Here is a 26,443-nt window from a genome sequence, read left to right on the forward strand (position 1 = left end):
GCTGACACTTGGGGGGGACAGGGACACGCTGACACTTGGGGGGACAGGGACACACTGACACTTAGGACAGGACAGGGACACGCTGACACTTGGGGGGACAGGACAGGGACATGCTGACACTTGGGGGGGGCAGGGACATGCTGACACTTGGGGGGACAGGACAGGGACACACTGACACTTGCGGGGGACAGGACAGGGACACGCTGACACTTGGGGGGCAGGACAGGGACACGCTGACACTTGCGGGGGGCAAGACAGGGACACGCTGACACTTGGGGGACAGGACAGGGACACGCTGACACTTGGGGGACAGGACAGGGATATGCTGACACTTGGGGGGACAGGACAGGGACACGCTGACACTTGGGGGACAGGACAGGGACACGCTGACACTTGGGGGACAGGACAGGGACACGCTGACACTTGGGGGGACATAGTATTTTGGGGCCCCACTTTTAGTTTTGCCCAGGGCCCACTTTGTCTAGAACCGGCCCTGGCTAAACGGGCCTTGAAACCCATTTTAAGTATTTTGAGAGGTACCATTTGTAAAATGGGGGGGGGGTATGGGGGTTTCTATTGTATATGCCTTTTTAAAAAAAAACTAAAAAAGAATGTTTTTGGAAATGTTCTCCTAATTTTGAAAACTGTTGTTATATGTTTAAGCCTTCTCACATCCTAAAAAAATAAAAGAACACAGATAAAATGATTCAGACACAAATAAGACATAAGGTAAATGTTGGATATAAACTAGTGTGGGAAATAAAATGATTTATCTGAAAAGCAGAACATTTCAAACTTGGAAAATTGTACATTTTTCTAAATTTTTGCCATTTTTTATTTTTTTACAAAAAGAACAACATATATTGGCACTTCATGTTAGTGGAATATTTGTTACAAAAACAAACTCAAAATCATCTAGATAAGTTAAAGTCTTCCAAACTTAACCACATAAACTGACACATCAGATTTTAAAAATGGGGCTGCGTCCTTGAGGCCAAAATTGTCCTGAAGGGGTTAACCCCTAGGCGCACCAGGACGTTATAGTACGTCCCCGGGGCTAGAGACTTAGCGCACGGGGACGTTCTATAACGTCCTGCTTCTGTCACCGGCTCACGAACGGAGCCGGTACCAGAAGCAGCGGCTGTCAGCTGTCTAGTACAGCTGACAGCCTGCGCTAACACCCGCGATCGGAGCCGGCTCCGATCGCGGGTGTTAACCCCTTACACGCCGCGGTCAAGCATGACCGCGGCGTGTAAGGGTGTTTGCGCTGTGGATCGGATCCCCCGTGCCGCTTACCGGGGGATCCGATCCTCTTCTGGGCAGCTCCAAGGACTGGCATGTGCCCCGGAGCTGCCCGGTCTCCATGGCAGTCAGACCCCTTCCGGGTATGACTGCAAACTGTCTGAGCATGCGCAAGCTTGCTCAGACAGTTTACACTGCTCTACAATAAAATAGTATTGTAGAGCAGTGTATTGAACTTGAACCAGTGATCAGAGCATCACTGGTTCAAGTTCAAGTATGTATAAGTAAAAATATGCAAAAACACTTAACACTACACATTATAATAAATAAAAAATAAATACATAAAAATATAAGCCCCTAAAATGTCACTTTCCTATAAAAACACTTAATAAAGTATAAAAAACACAAACCCCCCCCCCGCATATTTGGTATTGCCGCGTCCGTAACAATCTGTATAATAAAACAGAATCGTTACTGGACCCGCACGGTACACGCCGTAGAAAAAAAACGCAAAAACCTACCAAAAAAAGATCATTTTTAATTAATACCCTATAAAAAAAATGCTCTAAAAAGTAATTTAAAAATTGTTATGCACTCCAAAATAAGCCCAATAAAAAGAACAACTCTTCTCGCAAAAAATAAGCCCCTAACCAGATTTGTCAGCCGAAAAATAAAAAAGTTATGCATATGAAAAGATGGAGATGCTAAAATGAATAAGATTTTCTCCAAATTGGTTTTTATTCAGTACAATTGAATAAAATACACAAAACCCCCACATATTTGGTATCCCTGCGTCCGTAACAATCTGTATAATAAAACAGAATCGTTATTAGATCCGCAAAGTGAACCCCGTAAAAAACAAAACAAAAAAAAGCTCCAGAAAAAAGATCATTTTCAATTAATACCCTTTAAAAAACGCTCTAAAAAGTGATTTAAAAAATGTTATGTACTCTAAAATAAGACCACTAAAAAGAACAAGCCTTCTCGCAAAAAATAAACCATTAACCAGATTTGTGAGGCGAAAAATAAAAAAGTTATGCATATGAAAGACGGTGATGCTAAAAGTAACAACATTTTTGCCAAATTACTTTTTATTCAGTAAAAATGGGAAAAAATAAAAAATCTATATAAATGAGGTCTTTTTGTAATCGTGGCGACCCATAGAATAAAAATAATATACTATTTTTATGGTATGGTAAACGGCCAAAAAAAAACCCATAAAAATCTTCCTGAAAAGTGATGATTTTCATTTCCTCCACCAACAAAGAGTTAATAAAATCTCACCAATTAGCCTATAGATTCCCCCAAATTACGTACCAGAAAAGTGCATCTCATGTGGCAAAAGAAATAAGCCCCTATAGGTCCAGATTAAAAAAAAGAAAAAAATTATAGCCTGTACAATGTGACATAGCAAATCTGATCTGGATGGCGCCTCCTTCCCTTCTATGCCCGGCCGTGCGCCCATACAGCAGGTTACCAGCACATATAGAGTATCGGTGTACTCGGGAGAGATTGGGTAACAAACTTTGTGGAGCCTTTATTCATTTAATCCATTGTAAATGTTTAATTTTCCACCCAAAATGGGTGTATTGGGAAAAAATATTACAATTTGCAGACTGCACCTCCATTTTGTTTTAACCCCTATAAAACACGTAAAGGTTTAACAAACTTCTTAAAAGTGGTTTTTCATACGTTGAGGGGTGTAGTTTCCACAATGGGGTAATTTATGAGTCTCACTATTATTTAGGCCTCTCAGTGTCAATTACAAGTTGAGCAGGTCCATCTAAGTACGGGTTTTGGTGATTTTACAAAAAATGTGAAAAATGGCACCCAAATTCTGAGCCTCATAACATTCTAGTAAAATATGTGGAATCTTAAAAAACCATGCCAACATAAAGCAGACATTTGGGAAATGTAAGTTATGAATTTATTTGGGAGCTATGACCATCTGCATCAAAAGTAGAGAATTTAGAACGTTGAAAATAAAGAATTTTTCCAAATTTTTGCCAAATTTTGTTTTTTTTTTCATAACTAAACGCAAAAGATTTCATCCAAATTTTTAAACTAATTTGAAGTACAATGTGTCACGAGAAAACAATCTCATAATCCCCTTGATATCTCATAGCGTTCCAAAGCTATAACCACTTATAGTGACACAGGTCAGATTTGAAGAATGGGGCCGCGTCCTTAAGGCCAAAAGAGGCTGAGTCCCGTAGGGGTTAATATCATAACTGTTGTTGGTAAACAGTGTATGTTATTCTATTTTGAGTTCAATGCTGAACAAGTTTCCTTGTTTCTTCATACATGATATTCTGTGCTATAAAATCATATGTAACGCTGTCGACTTAGATGCTGGATCTAATTCTAGTGCAGAGCTACGGTAGCTAAGCCAATCATGTGTTATACTGTGTATTATACTGTCTGCTATTATACTGTCTGTCAACATCTCCTTATTTTTACAGTTTGGATGGAAATAATCTAAGAGACACGTCCTGCATCCAGTTGGCATCTGGAATAAGGAATAACCTGAGCCTGAAAAGACTTGACCTGTATGATAACCATCTGTCTGGTCCTCACTTCAGTGATTTGCTAGAAGCTCTGTCAAGTCCATGCTGCATGATAGAAGAATTACAGTGAGTATAAGAGATGTGTACAAGGGGAGACATTACAGTGAGTATAAGAGATGTGTACAGAGGAGACATTACAGTGAGTATAAGAGATGTGTACAAGGGGAGACATTACAGTGAGTATAAAAGATGTGTACAGAGGAGACATTACAGTGAGTATAAGAGATGTTTACAGATGAGACATTACAGTGAGAATAAAAGATTTACAGGGGGAAACAAATTACATAAAGTATAAGAGATGTGTACAGGAGGAGACATTACAGTGAGTATAAGAGATGTGTACAGGAGGAGACATTACAGAGTATAAAAGATGTGTACAGGAGGAGACATTACAGAGTATAAGAGATGTACAGGAGGAAACACTAAAGGGAGTATAAGAGATGTACAGGAGGAGACATTACAGATTATAAGAGATGTGTAAATGAGGAGACATTACTGTGAGTATAAGAGATATGTACAGGAGGAGACATTACAGTGAGTATAAGAGATATGTACAGGAGGAGACATTACAGTGAGTATAAGAGATGTGTACAGGAGAAGACATTACAGTGAGTATAAGAGATGTGTACAGGAGGTGACATTACAGCGAGTATAAGATGTGTACAGGAGAAGACATTACAGTGAGTATAAGAGATGTGTACAGGAGCAGACACTAAAGGGAGTATAAGAGATGTACAGGAGGAGACATTACAGAGTATAAGAGATGTGTAAATGAGGAGACATTACATTGAGTATAATAGATGTATAGGAGGGGACAGTGCTTTGATTATCAGAGGTGTCTACAGATTGAGACATTACAGTGAATATACAAGATGCGTACATGGGCCTCTTCTCTGAATTCCCTCTCTGTGATTCAACCAGCACAATGACGTAATTGTGAAGGTTAGGTCACTATGGTTAGGTCACTCCAGGTGAGTGTTTATTCACCTATGAGTGGTGCAACGTTTCACTTCTTAAGTGGAGGTATTAACAAGCTACAAGATTAAGAGCTCTATTGAGGAGCTAAAATGTGACCATAGGTGAATAAATGCTGATCTTCACCTAAAATGCTACTTCCATGTGTTTTCTTCATTTGCTGATCTATACCAACCTGACCTGTGCACACCAGCAACCCACTATTAATTTTAGTGCATTATCCACAGAGCTGCTATAGGTGACCCAATCTTATCTTCATATGTTCGCATCAATTTCCTAGTGTGTACAAAATTTATAAAACGCCACTCAAAGCTCAATTGCTGTTTATAAAATTAATGAATTTATTATATCAAAAAACATTTAGAAAAAAAATGAAACCACATATGGATTGTGAGAATTGGGACGTGTTTCGAGATCCGAACCAGACTCATTATAGGTTAACCAAACAGAGGATAAATATAATCCTTTTTGAGCTATCTCTCCTTCTGTACTAATGAAAATTTAAATGGATTCTAATGACATCTGGTGGTCGAGAATAAGAATTGCATCAAACACGCTTTAGGCTGTAAATGAGAATCCTAGACATTTATCCTGGTTTTATTACCATTATATATTATAATACCATCTATTGTTACATCAATAGTAAAATAATTGAAATATCAATAATAACTATGTAAAAATAAAATAAATAAACATAAATTTATGGGATCTGGGAAGACTATACATAGAGTTCACACTTCCCATAGAGCAGCATAAGGTACATTGGTTACAGGAGCACATTGCATCTGCACTGCACATCTGCCTTTCTGCTTTCTGTAAGCATTATAATATAATCGTGTGTTATAACTTACCTTGCACCCTGACAGAATTCTCTGTGTAGTCCCAAGGGTTGGGCTTTGGTTTGGATGCATTTAAAAAAAACAACATGTGACTTGTCTATGCTGCAGACTCCTCAGCTCTCAGATCCCACCTTTGTGCTGTGCTGCAGACTGCTCAGCTCCAACCTTTGTGCTGTGCTGCAGACTGCTCAGCTCTCAGCTCCCACCTTTGTGCTGTGCTGCAGTATCCTCAGCTCCAACCTTTGTGCTGTGCTGCAGACTGCTCATCTCTCAGCTCCCACCTTTGTGCTGTGCTGCAGACTCCTCAGCTCTCAGCCCCCATCTTTGTGCTGTGCTGCAGACTCCTCGCTCTCAGCCCCCACCTTTCTGCTGTGCTGCAGACTTCTCAGCTCTCAGCCCTCACCTTTGTGCTGTATGCTTGTCCGGTCTACAGACTTTGATTATCAGAAGTGAGAGAGGTCAAATATAGAAATAAAAAATTGTCATGAATTTCAGGGGTTCACCACTAGTATCAGTTCTGGAAAACATAAGATTTAATCTGACAAAACTGAAGGGTCAACAATACAAAGTCTCTAACACTGGTCTGGGTTTTATCTTCTAGCCTGGAGAACATTACATTTTCTGAAACGGAGAATGAAGAAATAGGGAAGCTGGAAAGATGCAAACCAAATATGAAGATATGTAGAAACAAGACAAAAACAGACAAAAAATAGGAAGACCCATTCCGACCAAATGTCTGAGAAAGGAAGATCCAGTCATTTTTCTTCAGAGGACGTATATACAGAGTGTTTACAGGAGCTGTATAGGGAATAGCACTCATCTACACCCGATATCAGGACCAATGGGATGGATCGGTACAGATACTGAAGTGAGAGATAAAGTTCAGGTATAGAATGGCACGCAGCAAAGGGTCCGGTGTAACTTAACCTCTTGACGCTCAGCAGTGACTTAGCTCTCAGCGTCCGATATAGCAGACGCTGAGCTGATGCCGGTTCAGCTCAAGATCTGAGCCGAACCGGCATTGGGAAACAAGGGGTGTCGGCTGTGACTGACAGCCGACACCCCAGTGTAATACCCGCGGTCGGAGCAGGCTCCGATTGCAGGTGTTTAACCCATTTAACATGCCTTTGGGGGGGGTCTTTCCCCCAAGATCGCCTCCCCCGCGCAATTTTCCTGGGGCGCCGATCATTGCTATGGCATCTCTGGGGTCCAATCGGGACCCCAGAGATGCCTGAAGGCAGTGCCTGAAAGATGGCATCTGTGACGTCATCTTACAGGCAGAGTGTCAGCCTATGCATCTGCATAGGCTGACACTGCTAATACCCTGCAATACATCAGTATTGCAGAGTATTACCATGAACAAACAATCAGATGATTGCTTGTTCATGTCCCAAGGTGGAAGTAGTAAAAAAAAGTAAAAAAAATGTTTTTCAATAAAAAAATAAGGTAATAAATCACTAAAAATGCCTATAAGCCCCATAACATATAAAGAGACATATAACGCTAAAAAAAAGTCTAAATCATAACACAAACCCCACATATGTAGTATCACCGTGTCCGTAACAACCTGTAGAATAAAACTAAATAATTATTGAACCCCCACGATGAACGCCGTTAAAACTGTTAAAAACCCTTCAAAAATTATTATTTTTACCTATTAAATCCCACAAAAAATGCAATAAAAAGTGATCAAAAAAACATATGTACTTCAGAATGATACTGGTGCAAAATACAACATGTCCCGCAAAATCAACCAGCTCCGTCGCCAAAAAAGTAACAATGTTATGCCACTTGGAAGACGGCAATGCAAAAATGATTTTTCCCCACATTAGGGTTTTATTTGGCGAATTTAGCAAAACGTAAGTAAAAATATTCATGTCCGGTATCCCCGTAATCGTATCGACCCATTGAAAAAAGATAACATGATTATTAGGCTTTGTGCTGAACACGAAAAAAGGAAAAAATCCAGTACAGAATTGATTATTTTCTACTCCTGCCCTCAAAAAAAAAGTTCAAAATTTTCAACAATAGGAGATACCAACCCCAAAATGGTAACATTGGAAAAAGCATCTCATCCTGCAAAACAAATGCCGTCACATGGCCCAAATAACGGAAAAGCGAAAATTTTATAGCCTACAAAAGGGGCCAATGAGAAAAATAAAATCCTGGCAGCTGCAGGGCTCTCCTTCCCTTCTGCGCCTCGCTGTGCCCCCATAACACAAGTAACGGCCACATGTGGGGGGTCTCTGTACTTGGGAGAAGTAACGGCCACATGTGGGGGTCTCTGTACTCAGGAGAAGTAACAGCCACATGTGGGGGGGTCTCTGTACTCAGGAGAAGTAACAGCCACATGTGGGGGGTCTCTGTACTCAGGAGAAACAAATTGTATGGTGGATTTTATCTTTTTATCTTTGAGGAATGTGTAAATTTTAGGGCTAAATGAACGTATAACCGACACAATTTGACCTTTCTAAATTTCACCTCCATTTTGATTTCATTACTATGAAGATTTCAAGGGGTTAAACTTCCTAAAAGCTGTTTCTGATAGCTTGAGGGTTGCAGATTAGAAAATGGGTTGATTATATAGGAGGTTTTTGATGCTAAATATGTAAAATTTCATTCAAAACTGTATTTATCCCCAAAATAGTCAATTCTGAAAATACGGAAAATCGCTATTCGATTTGTAAGCCGCGTAACGTCAAAATAAATTATCCAGACATTTCAAAAATAATGAAAATGTAAAGTAGACAAATGGGAAATGTTATTCAGCAACTTATTAGGTGGTAAATCTATCTGCCTGAAAACGCAATGATTTCGAATTTCGACAATGGCAAATTTTTCCAAAAATTCATCATTTTTTCTTTTTTTTGTAAATAAACGCAAAACTTATCAGCCGACATTTACCACTAAAATAAAGTACAACATGTGAGGAAAAAACAATCTCAGAATTGTTTTGATAAGTAACAGAGTTCAAAAGTTATAACCACATAAAAAGACACAAGTCAGAATCCAAAAAATCGGGCTGAGCCTTAAGCTTTAAACTGGCTGCGTCCTTAAGGAGTTAAAGAGGACCTGATTATATATATATATATAGCAAACCTATTCATCTATTTGTTAGCACTTTAGACCCCACAGTTACCTTGTATATATGTATGGGTATGTACCCTGTTTAGGAAAGGTCAGGGATTTCTGTTCCCCTGGCACAGTGCCAAGGAGATGGTAAATGTGGGAGCTATAACTTTCTCATTCTCCTATAGCTAACTGTCACATATCAATTACATATGCACAATCAAAGAAAAATGAACCTTGCACAGCAAATTGTAACGCCAGGTAAAAGTAATGGTTGACACACTCAAAACAAGTAATCAAAAAGCCAGAAAAAGCAGTGTGTCACTGACATAATGGGTTCAGAAAAACATAACAAATTTTATTTGTATCAAACACTGAACACAAACACATATCTAAAGTCAATTAACCCCTTAACGCTCTGCGCCGTAGCTCTACGGCGCAGAGGTATAAGGGATGTATGAAGAGGGCTCACGGGCTGAGTCCTCTTCATACAAAGGTGGGGGTTTTTGCAAAATGCATAAAACCCCCACCGCTAATAACCGCGGTCGGTGCTAGCACCGATCGCGGCTATTAACCCCCCCGTTGCCGCCGGCAAAGTCGCCGGCGGCATTTAAAAGACGGCGGCGCGCGGGCGCCGCCATCTTTTTTTCGATCGCCACGCCCCCGAACGTCATCGGTGGGCGGCGATCAGTTGCCATGGTAGCCTCGTGTCTTCTTTTGACACGAGGCTATCTGGCAGCTGCAGATTCGTTACAATGAGCCAGTGGCTCATTGTAATGAATGTGCTGCAAAAATGCCATATATTGCAATACAGAAGTATTGCAGTATATGGTAGGAGCGATCTGACCATCTAGGGTTAATGTACCCTAGATGGTCTAAAAGATAGTGAAAAAAAAAATTAAAAAAAAAGTTTAAAAAATAAAAAAAATTAATAAAATATTAAAAGTTCAAATCACCCCCCTTTCCCTAGAACGGATATAAAACATAATAAACAGTAAAAATCACAAACATATTAGGTATCGCCGCGTCCCAAAATGCCCGATCTATCAAAATATAAAAACGGTTACGGCCGGCGGTGACCTCCGAGGCGGGAAATGGCGCCCAAATGTCCGAAATGCGACTTTTACACCTTTTTACATAACATAAAAAATGAAATAAAAAATGATCAAAATATCGCACAGACCTCAAAATGGAAGCAATGAAAACGTCGCCTCATTTCGCAAAAAATGACACCTCATACATCTCCGTGCGCCAAAGTATGAAAAAGTTATTAGCGTCAGAAGATGGCAAAAATTTTTTTTCTTTTTTGTACACATTCGTTTAATTTTTGAAAATGTATTAAAACACAATAAAACCTATATAAATTTGGTATCACCGCGATCGCACCGAACCAAAGAATAAAGTAGGCGTGTTATTTGGAGCGAAGAGTGAAAGTCGTAAAAACTGAGCCCACAAGAACGTGACGCACGTGACGTTTTTTTTCAATTTTTCCACATTTGGAATTTTTTTCCAGCTACGCAGTACACGGCATGTTAAAATAAATAACATCACGGGAAAGTAAAATTTGTTACGCACAAAATAAGCCCTCACACGGGTCTGTACACGTAAAAATGAAAAAGTTATGGATTTTTGAAGTTGGAGAGCGAGAAATCGGCCGAAAAACCCTGCGTCCTTAAGGGGTTAAAATTGTACCGAAGTACATACAATTCTCTACCATGTTGTGCACTGTAGTTGGTGCAGAAACAAGACACCTCCTGAATGGGCAAAATATACCCAAGCCACCCCTAAGTATTGAAAAAACAGGTATAAAGTGCAAATGCATATATCAAGCTGCCATAGAGGTAAATGCTAGATAAATGGATGCCTACAATGCAATCATAGTATACATTCAATACAGGTAATGGAGGCAAACCCTAGTGCAAAATACAGATAACCTGGCAATAAGCCAGTAAAATAGCAGCATACAAACGGGGTGGTAAAGTGGTCAGGAGGTGGAGGGCTCCCCACGCGTTACGTCTCCAACTGGAGACTTCCTCAGGGGTAAAAGATGCCCCCTGTGTTGCTGGGCTCCCCTTATATACCCCCTACGTTTCACTCACCCTCAGCTGTAGAAACATGTGTTCAACATTGTGTCCCTGAAAACCGGAAGTAGCATGTCACATGATCACGTAAACCGGAAGTAGCATGTCACATGATCACGAAAACAGGAAGTAGCATGTCACATGATCGCGGAAACCGGAAGTAGCATGTCACATGATCGCGGAAACCGGAAGTAGCATGTCACATGATCGCGGAAACCGGAAGTAGCATGTCACATGATCGCGATAGGTCACATGATCAAGGTAAATATGGTTACTAGGTGACCGAATGATACCATACAGTGTTAGATTAGTCGCTTGACGATAGTAGCGCAAGAAGGCGCTATTGCGTAGGATACCATGAGAATAGTATTATTGGAAGTGTGAAAAAGATACCATGGACGGCGTGTTTATGAGAAAGAATACTGACATTTAAAAGTAGTGAGAGTAGCAACCAAACGTTATTATGCGGCACTAAATAGTTTACATGAGACGAACGGCGAAGCATCGGCCATCAAGCAGAATATATGGTGAATATGCATTATTATTATGAATAATAGATATATGGAATCAAAAGATGTAAATACCGATGAGTCTATCTAGACACAATGAAAAAAGTATTTTGAGAAAATAAATGGTGTATATTATAACCATTTATTGTGAACAAATAATAGTAGTATGTGTGATAATAGAACAAGTGATTACAAGTGATAGAATCTGTAGATGAAAGAAAAAATATTTGTTAGCAGGTAAATATCATTGTCTAAGGGCAGTAGACAAAAACAGCCCTTGAAAAGCAATAGATTCCTAAAAAATATAAGTAGAAAAGCTCAGAACGACGGAAACACCAAAGTGCCAACATGTTAAGAGGTAAGTAATCACACGTAGGTGAGTATAAGATATTATCATGGTATATAATGCAAATTGTCCAAGCGTATGGATTCAAAAATGATCACATATTCTTGCACTACTTGAGAGGTATAGTATATTGTTGTTAATACATGACGCTTATCAAAGTATAGTATCCATCGGAGATGGTTTGCAAAATATTGGTCTATTGAAGATATACATAGAGACCAAAGAATAATGGATGAAAAATATAAGGTTGAAAATAGAGGGTGAAGGGATACCAACAGGGTAAAGAAGGGGGTATGTAGGGGAGCCACAGCAAACCACGATATAGTTATCACACGAATGAACAAACCTGTGTTCAGTGGGTATGAACATAGATTGTAAAACAATTGTAGTAGGTTAAGTATGGTAAAAAGTCCTGAAGGGTATAGGTCATAGGTCCATGATGAATAAGGGATGGATGAAAGTAACAACAGTCCATGTGGGTCAGAGACCCCTTTGTCGTCCTCTTGTTGTTATAATTTGTCTTCTTTTTATAGTTCTGAGAAGGTTGCTTCCAAACAGTAGATCCTTCTCATTGATAGGAGGAGGGGCTTTGTCGGTCACTGCGAGGCACATCGGGTTGAATGGTCACATGGTAATGGTTAGTACTAAATTCGAGAAAATGTGGACAAGAATTAGTTCAGTGTACAACAAATGAGTGGGGGAAAAAATGACAAGGGAAAGTGACTGTGTAAGTGATAGGGGGGCCATAAGAGTCCCAAGCTACAAGGGGTGAACAATCCAAAGGAAAAAGGTGTAAGACCCGTGAAAATAAAAAGTGTAAGGGTACCATATGTACCGATGGTGAAAGAAGAAAAGAGAGAGGTGAGAGATGGAAAAAAGCGGATAAGGGAGTGAATAGTGAATGATGTGTGGGGTGCATGGGGTAGGTATTTAAACTTACCTCGGAGTATCACATTGATCGTGGATGCTTTTCGGTGTCCTTCGTCTGGAGAGGATAACGTAAATGTCCTCGTTAACGTTTGTAGTAGCCTGTAAACAACAAATCCTCATTGATGCCCTCAGGTGCTCGGGTGCCCAATTGGTGTATCCAACGGGCCTCCCGCCTCAAAAGCTCAGAAGTTATGTCTCCTCCTCTCACATTGGTATGTACCATGTCTAGGCCAATTACCTTGATCCCCCTGGTTTTGCTAGCGTGAAAGTTGCGGAAGTGGGCTGCAACGGTAGAAAGGGTCTTACCTGACAGAAAATGTGAGCCAGCATTCGTGATGGTTGATAGATGTTGTTGGATTCTCTTCCGAAGCTCCTGTGTGGTCTGACCCACGTAAATTTTCTGACAGGGGCAAATCAGGGCATATATTACATTTCTGGTACGGCAGTTCACATAGTTACGTAGAGAGCAACTCTGGGAAGAGATTGGTTGTACAAATGTCTGGGTAGCAGGCATCAGAGAACAAATCGAACAGTTGCCACAGGCATATGAGCCGCTCAATTTTCTGCCTCTGCCAGTGGCCTGTGTTGGACGTTGAAAGTGACTATTGGATAAGTTATCCTTGAGGTTCTTGGCACGTTTTGCTATTAAGGTGGGTTTATCCGAAATTAAGTTTTTCAATCGTGGTTCACCCCTTAGGATGTTCCAATTCCTTAACAGGATTTCCCGAATATCCGACCACTGGTTATTGAAAGTAGTTACAATGCCCAACTTGAATTCCTTCGTGTTACTTTTTGGTGTTAATAGATCTTGTCTATGCGAATCCCGGGCCCTGCGGTAGGCTTTAGAGATTACTCTTTTAGGTTAACCCCTGTTGAGGAATCTATCCGTCAATTCCGATGCATTCCTGCGAAAGTCATCCTCTTGTGTACAATTTCTTTTTACCCAGATAAACTGTCCCACAGGAATGCCTGTTCTCAAATGTTCTGGGTGAAAGCTGTTAAAGTGAAGTAAACTATTAGTCGCGGTGCTTTTCCGAAAGAGATCAGTGACCAGCCGGCCATTCTTTTTTGTTAGTTTAAGATCCAAGAATTCAACTGCCACCTGTGAAAAGTTGGAAGTTAGGACAATATTCCAGGGATTGTTGTTAAGTTCAGTTATAAATTCTTTACACAATTCCAAAGATCCATCCCACAGTAGAAGAATATCGTCTATGAAACGATGCCAACTTCTTACGTGCTGTTTATAATAAGGCGTTGGGTACACGTGTTCGCATAGGAGGGCGCACAACGTGCACCCATCGCCGTCCCAGAGATTTGTTTGTAAAAGCAATGGTCGAAAATAAAATAATTATGCTTCAGCACGTACCCGAGTAGGTCTACGAGGAAAGAGTCTTGTCTCCTGTCGAGTTTTTGTCCAAGAAGTAAGATACGGCAGCAATTCCATCATCATGTGCAATATTGGTATATAGTGACTCCACGTCTAGAGTCACCAGCCATGTATTCTCTGTGAGACGGATTGGTTGTATCTTCTGTATGAGATCCGTTGAATCCCTAATGTAGGACGGCAAAGATAACACCATGGTTTGTAGGAAATAGTCCACATAGCTACAGGCCTTCTCACAGGTGCTCCCAATCCCCGACACGATGGGTCGCCCCGGTGGGCATGTCAGGGACTTGTGCACCTTCGGGAGCATATAAAATGTGGGGACTTTGGGGTGACTGACTGTGATGAAGTCATGCTCTTTTTTTGAGATAATCCCAAATTTTAGCGCAGACTCTAATAAGCGCTTCAATTTATCTTGGAAGACAGAGGTGGGATCAGAGGGTAGTGGTGTATAATATGACCTGTTGCACAGTTGGCGTTTGGCTTCCAGTAGATAAAGGTCCACAGGCCATAGAACAATGTTCCCCCCCTTGTCCGCTTCCTTGATAAGGAAGTTTGGGTTTTTTTTGAGTGTTTTTATGGCAAGTCATTCCTCCCTCGTTAAATTTTCCCCACTGTGGCGATTGTCTGGTAATGTCCGAATGTCATTGGCCACACTGTTGTAAAATAGTTGTAAGGCTGGTATAAGTGAGAGGTTAGGTGTCATTTGAGAGGGGTTGTGTAATGGACAAGATTTCCTACCTGGGTTGTCAGATATTTCATTTTCACGCAGTAGGTCCAGAAGATCACACCTCTGTCTTCCAAGATAGACTCTTGGCTAAAATTTGGGATTATCTCAAAAAAAGAGCATGACTTCATCACAGTCAGTCACCCCAAAGTCCCAACATTTTTATATGCTCCCGAAGGTGCACAAGTCCCTGACATGCCCACCGGGGCGACCCATCGTGTCGGGGATTGGGAGCACCTGTGAGAAGGCCTGTAGCTATGTGGACTATTTCCTACAAACCATGGTGTTATCTTTGCCGTCCTACATTAGGGATTCAACGGATCTCATACAGAAGATACAACCAATCCGTCTCACAGAGAATACATGGCTGGTGACTCTAGACGTGGAGTCACTATATACCAATATTGCACATGATGATGGAATTGCTGCCGTATCTTACTTCTTGGACAAAAACTCGACAGGAGACAAGACTCTTTCCTCGTAGACCTACTCGGGTACGTGCTGAAGCATAATTATTTTATTTTCGACCATTGCTTTTACAAACAAATCTCTGGGACGGCGATGGGTGCACGTTGTGCGCCCTCCTATGCGAACACGTGTACCCAACGCCTTATTATAAACAGCACGTAAGAAGTTGGCATCGTTTCATAGACGATATTCTTCTACTGTGGGATGGATCTTTGGAATTGTGTAAAGAATTTATAACTGAACTTAACAACAATCCCTGGAATATTGTCCTAACTTCCAACTTTTCACAGGTGGCAGTTGAATTCTTGGATCTTAAACTAACAAAAAAGAATGGCCGGCTGGTCACTGATCTCTTTCGGAAAAGCACCGCGACTAATAGTTTACTTCACTTTAACAGCTTTCACCCAGAACATTTGAGAACAGGCATTCCTGTGGGACAGTTTATCCGGGTAAAAAGAAATTGTACACAAGAGGATGACTTTCGCAGGAATGCATCGGAATTGACGGATAGATTCCTCAACAGGGGTTACCCTAAAAGAGTAATCTCTAAAGCCTACCGCAGGGCCCGGGATTCGCATAGACAAGATCTATTAACACCAAAAAGTAACACGAAGGAATTCAAGTGGGGCATTGTAACTACTTTCAATAACCAGTGGTCGGATATTCGGGAAATCCTGTTAAGGAATTGGAACATCCTAAGGGGTGAACCACGATTGAAAAACTTCATTTCGGATAAACCCACCTTAATAGCAAAACGTGGACCTATGACCTATACCCTTCAGGACTTTTTACCATACTTAACCTACTACAATTGTTTTACAATCTATGTTCATACCCACTGAACACAGGTTTGTTCATTCGTGTGATAACTATATCGTGGTTTGCTGTGGCTCCCCTACATACCCCCTTCTTTACCCTGTTGGTATCCCTTCACCCTCTATTTTCAACCTTATATTTTTCATCCATTATTCTTTGGTCTCTATGTATATCTTCAATAGACCAATATTTTGCAAACCATCTCCGATGGATACTATACTTTGATAAGCGTCATGTATTAACAACAATATACATGTGACATGCTACTTCCGGTTTTCAGGGACACAATGTTGAACACATGTTTCTACAGCTGAGGGTGAGTGAAACGTAGGGGGTATATAAGGGGAGCCCAGCAACACAGGGGGCATCTTTTACCCCTGAGGAAGTCTCCAGTTGGAGACGTAACGCGTGGGGAGCCCTCCACCTCCTGACCACTTTACCACCCCGTTTGTATGCTGCTATTTTACTGGCTTATTGCCAGGTTATCTGTATTTTGCACTAGGGTTTGCCTCCATTACCTGTATTGAATGTATACTATGATTGCATTGTAGGCATCCATTTATCTAGCATTTACCTCTATGGCAGCTTGATATATGCATTTGCACTTTATACCTGTTTTTTCAATACTTAGGGGTGGCTTGGGTATATTTTGCCCATTCAGGAGGTGTCTTGTTTCTGCACCAACTACAGTGCACAACATGGTAGAGAATTGTATGTACTTCGGTACAATTTTAATTGATTTTAGATATGTGTTTGTGTTCAGTGTTTGATACAAATAAAATTTATTATGTTTTTCTGAACCCATTATGTCAGTGACACACTGCTTTTTCTGGCTTTTTGATATCAATTACATATCACACTGTCTCATATCAGTTACGTATCACACGGTCACATATCAGTTACGTATCACACTGTCACATATCAGTTACGTATCACACTGTCACATATCAGTTACGTATCACACTGTCACATATCAGTTACGTATCACACTGTCACATATCAGTTACGTATCACACTGTCACATATCAGTTACGTATCACACTGTCACATATCAGTTACATATCACACTGTCACATATCAGTTACGTATCACACTGTCACATATCAGTTACGTATCACACTGTCACATATCAGTTACGTATCACACTGTCACATATCAGTTACGTATCACACTGTCACATATCAGTTACATATCACACTGTCACATATCAGTTACATATCACACCAGCTATGTATCACACTGTCTCGTGTAAGCTACGTATCACACTGTCGCATATCAGTTACGTATCACACTGTCGCATATCAGTTACGTATCACACTGTCGCATATCAGTTACATATCACACTGTCACATATCAGTTACGTATCACACTGTCACATATCAGTTACATATCACACTGTCACATATCAGTTACGTATCACACTGTCACATATCAGTTACGTATCACACTGTCACATATCAGTTACGTATCACACTGTCACATATCAGTTACGTATCACACTGTCACATATCAGTTACGTATCACACTGTCACATATCAGTTACGTATCACACTGTCACATATCAGTTACGTATCACACTGTCACATATCAGTTACGTATCACACTGTCACATATCAGTTACTTATCACACTATCACATATCAGTTACGTATCACACTGTCACATATCAGTTACGTATCACACTGCCACATATCAGTTACGTATCACACTATTACATCTCAGTTACATATCACACTGTCACATATCAGTTTCATGGGCTGTTTGCTATATAAAGGGACTGGCTTCCTATATACTAGGGGGCAGGGGCTGGCTATGTACTGGGGGAGGGGCTGGCTGGCAATATACGGGAGGCTGGCTGGCTATATACTGGGGAGAGGGGCTGGCTGGCTATTTACTGGGGGCTGGCTGGCTATATACTGGGGGCTGGTTGGCTATATAATTGGAGGCAGGGGCTGGCTATATACTGGGGTGGGGGAGGGTTGGCTGGCTATATACTAGGGGACTGGCTAGGTATATACAGTGGCTGGCTATATACTAGGGCACTGGCTAGGTATATACAGAGGCTGGCTGGCTATATACTGGGGATGGCTAGCTATATTCTAGGGGACAGGGGCTGGCTGGCTATATATTGGAGGGAGGTGCTGGCTGGCTATATACTAGGGGACTGGCTGGCTATATACTGGGGTGGGGAAGGGATGGCTGGCTATATACTAGGGGACTTGCTAAGTATATACAGTGGCTGGCCATATACTAGGGGACTGGCTAGGTATATACAGAGGCTGGATGGCTATATACTGGGGGATGGCTAGCTATATACTAGGGGGCAGCGGCTGGCTGGCTATATACTGGGGGATGGCTAGCTATATACTAGGGGGCAGGGGATGGCTGCCTATATAATGGGGGGAGGGGCTGGCTATATACTGGGGGCTGGTTGGCTATATACTAGGGGACTAGCTGGCCATATACTAGGGGACTGGCTAGGTATATACAGAGGCTGGCTGGCTATATACTGGGGGATGGCTAGCTATATACTAGGGGGCAGGGGCTGGCTGGCTATATACTGGGGGATGGCTAGCTATATACTAGGGGGCAGGGGATGGCTGCCTATATAATGGGGGGAGGGGCTGGCTATATACTGGGGGCTGGTTGGCTATATACTAGGGGACTAGCTGGCCATATACAATGGCTGGCTGGCTATATACTGGGGGCTGGCTGGCTATATACTAGGGTGGAGGGGCTGGCTGGCTATATACTGGGGTGGGGGTATACTCTTTCTATAATTTTTACAATCAAGCTATTTTTGGGGGGGATCCACAAAGTTTTGTATCATCTGTGACGACAGAAACTTTACTCTCTGTTCCATCCATATCATCATTTATAAAGAGATTTAAGAGATCCCAGGGTCAACATCTGCAACGTTTGTATGTTTTTTCCATGTTTCCGTGGGTTTCCTCCGGGGCCTCCGGTTTCCTCCCACACTGCAAAACATACTGGTAGGTTGATTAGATTGTGAGCCTCATGGGGACAGGGACTGATTTGGGAAGTTCTGTGCAGCGCTGTGTTATCTGTTTGCACTATAGAAATAAAGAATTATTATTATTAATAACATTATAAGCTCTGACTTCAGTTTAAAGGGCATCTACCACCAAGATAAAGGGTAGATGGAGCCCCTCAGGCTCATTTGCATACAGTCTTTAAAACTGGTGGTAGATGCCCTTCTAGCTGACAACATTGTTGCTCTGTAATATCTTATTCTGATTGTATATGCCCCCATATAGCGCTGTGGAATATGATGGAGCTATATAAATACAGACTTATTGTTGCATTTTGTTGTCTAGCTTCAAAACTGCTTGTGTGTCAAAAGGTTTTTCAAAATCTAGATAAATATATATATAAATATAGATGTGCACTTAAAGGAAATCTATCAAAAAAATCAATCAATGATAAACCAGAGATGCTAAATCATAGACACCGGGTCTGTGGTATCTTTCTATATTTCTTATACATACAGACTCTATCTTTCTAAAATCAACTCTTACAATTATGCTAATGAGCCTACGGGTGTTACCAAAGCACAGGAGCCTCTCCCCCACTTCCTTCTCTTGCAGTGAGATTACATCAGGCAGAGGGAGGGGGCGGGGAAGACAGTATAACAGCCTGTAAAGCTACAGCAGAGAGGGGGCTTGGTAACACCTCCCAGAGCACTTCTGACCCATTAGCATAATTGTAAAAGTTGATTTTAAAAGGAAGGAGGCCATGAGTAAGAAAGGAGATTTCCACAGCCATGGTGCCGGGATCAATGAGTAATGTCCCTGGTTTATCAGGATAAATGTTCATGATAGATTTCCTTTAACTCAATACAAATACTAAGCGTATAAGATATACATTGTCTATTCTCCATGTATAGTTTAGTATATTTTTTACTGTTATATACTTCAAACACCTTCACTTCTCTTCCATACTATGTATACATTGTTCCTACGTCATGGTGAATATTTTGTACCATTCATTGTCTATTTTAGCGATATCTATATTTGCTATGAGCCTAAAGTGCTTTATATTTATCTATTAATATTTATTTACCTTTTATATTTTCAGAACTTTTACTAATTTACTAGTTGCTGTATTATCTGTACACACAGAGTGTTATGTGTTTTGATATTGGTGGCACCTTGTACATTGCAGGGCAGTATATGGGAGCTGTATTCCCCTGTATATAGATGATCTGTTATGTAGATAATATCTATAATCTGTCCATTGTGTGTATTACTTATTGTGTGTTGGACGCGTGGTTATCCCTTGCCTTGTGGACATATAGCACCATCTAGTGGTGTCTCTGTCCTTTTCTTATTTTGCTGCAGTGTCACCCCATAATGTGTTACAATTATATTGTACATTGAAATAAAGAGGAACAGGTTTTGTACTTTCTTTTCTGTATTTTTGTAGGTGTTGTACTTGTTGGATCCTTTGTTCATGGTGAATATTTGGTACCATTTGTTCTCAGTTTTGGCAATATCTATGTTCACAATGATTCTGAGTGGCATTTTATATTTATCAGCCTTTGTTATCTTTTAGTATTTCAATCATTTAATTATCTGTATGATGGAGCAAATGTTACCATTTGTATCGCACTTAATCCACTATAACATTTTTTGAAATTTAAGGAGGGATTTAAAATCAGGAGCACAAGCTCCGAAGCTGACACCAGGGGTAGTGGACCCCCTGGACCACCGCGGACGATGACGTAAGCCAACACCTGGGGCTGGAATCTAAGTGGCACCCGGTTTTTACCAGAGCCCACCACAAAGCGGGTTGGACTTGCTGCAGTGAGGTAGCACCAGGTGGTTCCACACGTGCACCGGGGTCACAAGTGGAAATCACACTAAGAGTACAGGGCATCCAACAAGCTTTCTCTAGGGCACAAGGCATGAAGATCCGGTGGGGTGTACAGGGAGAGGCTGGGTTACAAGGGATTCTGGGAATGGCCAGCACCAATAAACGGTGCGCTGGCTCTTTAAATCTTCAGGAGCCAGCATGCACACGCCCTAGAGTCAGATAAGTGGCTCAGGTGCCACGCTGGAGCATGGAGAGAGGCACGGGTGAGCCCGCAACCCAAGACATGGGTCGTTGGAGCACCAGTGACAGTCCCCTTCTTGGGTAACAAACAAGAAATTGCACTTTTTTTCCCCCTTAAGCCATCAAGTGGAGGCATGGAGAGGCGAGAAGGGTCAAAAGTCCATGATCGAAGCTCACTCTGACCACGGGTGTTACACTGGGGTGTCTGCTGTCAGGTACAAGCTGAACAGGTGAATTACTAGAGCTAATTGTAGTTCTTGGACCAATATGCACATGTCATTTCCTATAGGACTTACGGTCTACCATTGGCTTTCTGTTGTAACGCACTTGTATATATTTAAAGATGTGGGAATTTATAGTATACAAATGTGGGTCATCCAGAGTAGGAATGCACTGCCCCCTGCTGGTGTAATGATGTCGGGGGGGGGGGGGGGCAATGACATAGGACATTCACTTCTAGCAGCGATAGGAGGACAAACTTCCCCCTGCTGGTGTGATGATGTGGAGGGCCATGACATAGCGTTTCAATTGGGTTTAGCAAACATGATGGAAACTCAATGGGGCGCATTTACTTACTCATCCGGCGGAGTTCACCTAAAGTGCATTGTCCGGCGATAATGAAATGTGCGGCGACTTACTAAGATCCTGTGCCCGATATCCTGCATGTGTCGCTTCCCCGCTCAGGTCCCCGGAGTTCACCTTCTTCTTCCTGAACGGTATGCCGCGCCTACCGTCCAATACCATGTGAGATGCCGGCTGTCCAAGCTCCTCCCTCCGATTACCCCGGCACTGTCACATGACACCTATCTCTGGATTCGCAGGTAAACAAGCCATGGCGATGGTTTATGGCAGCTTATGTCTTGCTTGAACGACAGGGAGTAGTACTACCCCCAAACATATATACATCCTTAGGTTCCTTTCACGATTAAAGGGGTTTTCCCATGAGACTGTAGAGACTTGTAAACTTAGCCCAAAATATTCAGGCTCTTGACCCGGAAATTTTAAATCCTCCAAAAGTAAACCAGCCATCAATGGACACCACACCATGTTTCTTGTTGTGGGTATGTGGGGGGGCCACAGCATTTATTTTTAGAGAAACAATTAATTAATTAAATAACCAATAGAAAAAATGCAAAATAGTTGGAACCAAATTCATGCCCATCCGGGCCCTTCGCTTCTTCTTGAGCAAAAACTTTTCACTCGATTGGCGTCAGACGTCATGTGGGCACCTTCATCTCGCCTTCGGGCATGTGAAAATCCGCCAATGCTGTGACATCTGAAGGGAAGACAGAACAGCCAGAAACCGGAAACCCACCTGTAAACGAAAATTAACCTGAGGGCAAGGGTGGGTGGGCTCACTTCACACCGCTCGGTCCTGAGGGCAGAAGGAAAGAGGCCCCGCCACGTGCCCCCAATGCTTTTAAACCACATGGCGGATCCCAATAAGCCCGCCCAATCCAGCCCCTTTTTGGGACCGCCTAAAGAAGGGGCCAATCGCCTTTTAAGCTGCCTTCTGCACCATCACCAGAAATCCCCTACAGTCCCCAGCCCCTTCTCTATGCGATTTGGGGCTAATGAATACAAGTTAGGCCCTATCCACAGGGCCTATCAGTGAGTGCTGAGACCCACGCAGATCGTGAGAACGAGGGGTCCAATGGGGTCCCAGGTACCTCCAACGGACCCCTTGTCGGTCGGTCAGATTAATGGAGCAGACCGTTCTGCTCCATTCATCTCTATGGAGCTGATGGAGATCGGTGAGCGCAGCTCATCACCGAGACCCCCACCGATCAGCAAATTAGGCCCTATCCTGTGGATACGGCCTAACTTGTGTTCATGGGAAAGCCCCTGTAAGTGCTGGCGCCATGCTTAAACGATATACTCTAGTTGGAGGGAGATCATAAAAAATCATATAGGTAAAAATACCAATATTTGGCTATAAATTGGTTAATAAAGTATGTAGAATATTAGTGGACAATGGTATTTTTTGTGACCTGCCTCCTTCTATTAAAACTCACATAAAATGACTATTACATACTGCAGCCATGTGCTGCTAAGTGCTTTCTTACATGTATGTCACTACTATACACAATGTAAAACATGTCACTGCAAGTTTACTTAGTATTCATATCGTCTCTCCTGGGGCATATTTCTCTTTACCAGTATGTTAAAAGAAAGTCTATTTTTTCATTTAAACCTACTGGGCCCATAGCATTCGCTTTTATTATCCATCTAGTAACCATTGTCTATCTCCTCCTCGGGGTGGCACCACTTCTATTCCACCAAATTTTAGGATCCCCATGAGGACATTATCTAATATGTTGGATTAATCTGATTGCCCCTACACACCAACGTCTAAATACAGGGACCAACTCAGAACGTTTTTAAGAACTCAAGTATAAAAAGGGATCATGTCCAAAAAACAGCTGAAAAACTACTACCCCCTTTCCCTATAAAAACGAATTGCTACTTTGTACCAAAAGTGCACAAAAACTTAGAGAGTCCCCCAGGCCGCCCGATTGTGGCAGGAATAGGCTCGTTAATCAAACCCCTGTCACTATGTGGTGACTGGCTCTTTAGACTGACCTTAATAGATATCCCCTCGTAGGACCCTTAAACCGTCACATACAAAAATTAGCAAAAATGTCCTGATCATTAAAGCCTTTAAGGGGTTAATGTTGGGGCAGTAGAAACATCAGCTGGGGCAGGAGAAATTGCAGCAATGTTGTTGGGTAGCTACAGCAACAAGTTAGCAAATGAAACTAAAGTTACTAAATAAAAATAACGATATACAGAATTTTCTGCGAGCAGACAACCATCACGTTGTAAGATTACACTCAGCTCTTTATCATTGCTGCGGTTGACGTCAATAGCTGCGCGGCCGCTGGCCACGGACTTGCTGCTGCCGATGGAAGAGGAGAAGACCTGCGGGGGGCGTGGGAAAGGTGAGTTTTGAATTTATTAGTTTTCTTGACTCGAGTATAAGCCGAGTTTGAAAAATGTGCTGAAAAACTTGGCTTATACTCGGGTATATACGGTATATATATCATTACACAAATGTACCCTGAATCAATAACTACATCATTTGATATAGTTTGCCTCTGACGGCACAGAGCCGAGGACGACCCTGTGTTTAGTCTTTTATAATTCGCCGGGTGTGAATGTGCACACGGGACACATGGCATGCAAGCAGCAGTATAACCTCACGTGCCATGTGTAGGTGCAAAACCTCTGCCAATACATAGATAGGCGGGTGGTTGCGAATATCGATCTCGCCAGGTCAGGAGCTGTTAGGGGGAGTTGCAACCCCCTCAATGAAGGTTCTAGAATCTGGGCATTGTGTAATAGCAGCTGTAGACTCTGCCTGGAAATGCAATAGTTAAATGGGTGTAAGTTGTTATCCAATTATGTAGCTCTAATGTTAGCTGGAGTATGATTGGAGAGGTGCAGCCACCTGACCAGGGGGAGTATAAAACCCCTGTGCAGGAGGAGCACATGGTCTTAGCACAGGGTCTTCAGAGCCTGTCAGCAGTCTGATCTCAGTGTCAGGTCCAGTCCAGACTGCAGAGCAAGTGTGCAAGAGTGAAGAGAGAGAGTCAGTGTGGAGCACACCTTCAGTGCTGCTACAGAAACCAATACCAGGAACTGAGTCCAGAGACTCTAACCCAGAGCTGCAGCTTCCACAGTTTGGACACAGCTCCATCTCCATTATCCCGGCATCTACTACCAGGCTGGTGCCTTATCCTGAGGACCCTCTCCATGACCACTCCAGTGCCAGAATCTTCTGTTTGACCGTTCTGGCCCGTTGCCTGCTACCTGTTGTTCAATAAAGAACCATGAGTTGATTTGCACAACGTTACCCCCACGGGCTCCCCCATCCACTACCCAGGGACTTATCTTACAGACACTCAGGGGCTGCTCCAGGGAGAACCAGTACATCAGCCTCTCCCTCCATATCTCTAGCACACACCACCTGCTGGAGAGCTGCCAGGCTGTAGGACAGCCCTCCGGTCCCCATACCAAGCATCGTGACACTAACGTGCCTAGGCCGCAACCGCCAGCAGCTCCGGTATTCTGGGCCCCGGCTGCCTCCAGGCCCCAAAAAAGGCGCGGCCCCGGTGGGGGATGTTGCATATGTTGCGCTGTGCAGGGAGTCACTAAGATCGTGCACCCGATATCCTGCATGTGTCACTTCCCCGCTCAGGTCCCTGGAGTTCCCCTTCTTCTTCCCGGTGCATGTAAGTGCATTGTCCGTGTATAATGCGCTGTGCGGGGAGTCACTAAGATCGTGCTCCTGATATCCTGCATGTGTCGCTCCCCGCTCAGGTCCCCGGAGTTCACCTTCTTCTTCCTGGTGCATGTAAGTGCATTGTCCGTGTATAATGCACTGTGCGGGGAGTCACTAAGATCATGCCCTGATATCCTGCATGTATCACTTCCCCGCTCAGGTCCCTGGGGTTCACCTTCTTCTTCCCGGTGCATGTAAGTGCATTGTCCAAGTATAATGCGCTGTGCTGGGAGTCACTAAGATCCTGCGCCGCCGATATCCTGCATGTTTCACTTCCCCGCTCAGGTCCCTGGAGTTCACCTTCTTCTTCCTGGTGCATGTAAGTGCATTGTCCGTGTATAATGCGCTGTGCGGGGAGTCACTAAGATCCTGCGCCCGATATCCTGCATGTGTCACTTCCCCGCTCAGGTCCCTGGAGTTCACCTTCTTCTTCCTGGTGCATGTAAGTGCATTGTCCGTGTATAATGCGCTGTGCGGGGAGTCACTAAGATCCTGCGCCCGATATCCTGCATGTGTCACTTCCCCGCTCAGGTCCCTGGAGTTCACCTTCTTCTTCCTGGTGCATGTAAGTGCATTGTCTGTGTATAATGCGCTGTGCAGGGAGTCACTAAGATCCTGCGCCCGATATCCTGCATGTGTCATTTCCCCGCTCAGGTCCCCGGAGTTCACCTTCTTCTTCCTGGTGCATGTAAGTGCATTGTCTGTGTATAATGCACTGTGCGGGGAGTCACTAAGATCGTGTGCCCGATATCCTGCATGTGTCGCTTCCCCGCTCAGGTCCCCGGAGTTCACCTTCTTTTTCCTGGTGCATGTAAGTGCATTGTCCGTGTATAATGCGCCGTGCGGGGAGTCACCAAGATCCTGCGCCCAATATCCTGCATGTGTCACTTCCCCGCTCAGGTCCCCGGAGTTCACCTTCTTCTTCCTGGTGCATGTAAGTGTATTGTATGTGTCACTAATAGCCCTACCCCTGATGAAGCCAGCTTGCTGGTGAAACATGTCGGGGGGCTAAAGTGCGACTTCTTATTTTTTAATTGGCCGTTAGGTTAGGCTCTGAGCTAGCTTATCTAATAGGAACGGCGAACAATGATCTACTAGGGACAGTGCAGAACAAACGTCTAGATATAATT

The 26,443-nt window shown here is 42.7% G+C and overlaps 2 protein-coding genes across 4 annotated transcripts in view; both read left to right on the forward strand.

Moving 5' to 3' along the window:
- Window positions 1-9,484, forward strand: part of LOC140069264 (NACHT, LRR and PYD domains-containing protein 3-like) — a 49,357-nt gene extending 39,873 nt beyond the window's left edge. For 2 of the 3 annotated variants that reach the window (XM_072114742.1, XM_072114741.1), the window contains exons 11-12: window positions 3,705-3,875; window positions 6,225-9,484. In XM_072114742.1, coding sequence (XP_071970843.1) covers window positions 3,705-3,875; window positions 6,225-6,336 — 283 coding nt within the window. In that variant the 3' untranslated portion in view covers window positions 6,337-9,484. The remainder of the gene's footprint in view (window positions 1-3,704; window positions 3,876-6,224) is intronic. The other variant, XM_072114744.1, reaches the window with a different exon arrangement.
- The window catches only part of LOC140069272 (NACHT, LRR and PYD domains-containing protein 3-like), a 62,103-nt gene continuing 42,041 nt past the window's right edge, over window positions 6,382-26,443 (forward strand). The window contains exon 1 of the mRNA XM_072114760.1: window positions 6,382-6,509. The gene's annotated coding sequence lies outside the window, so the exon portion shown is untranslated. The remainder of the gene's footprint in view (window positions 6,510-26,443) is intronic.

Source organism: Engystomops pustulosus, chromosome 7, assembly GCF_040894005.1.
Source record: "Engystomops pustulosus chromosome 7, aEngPut4.maternal, whole genome shotgun sequence".
NCBI classification, from domain to species: domain Eukaryota; kingdom Metazoa; phylum Chordata; class Amphibia; order Anura; family Leptodactylidae; genus Engystomops; species Engystomops pustulosus.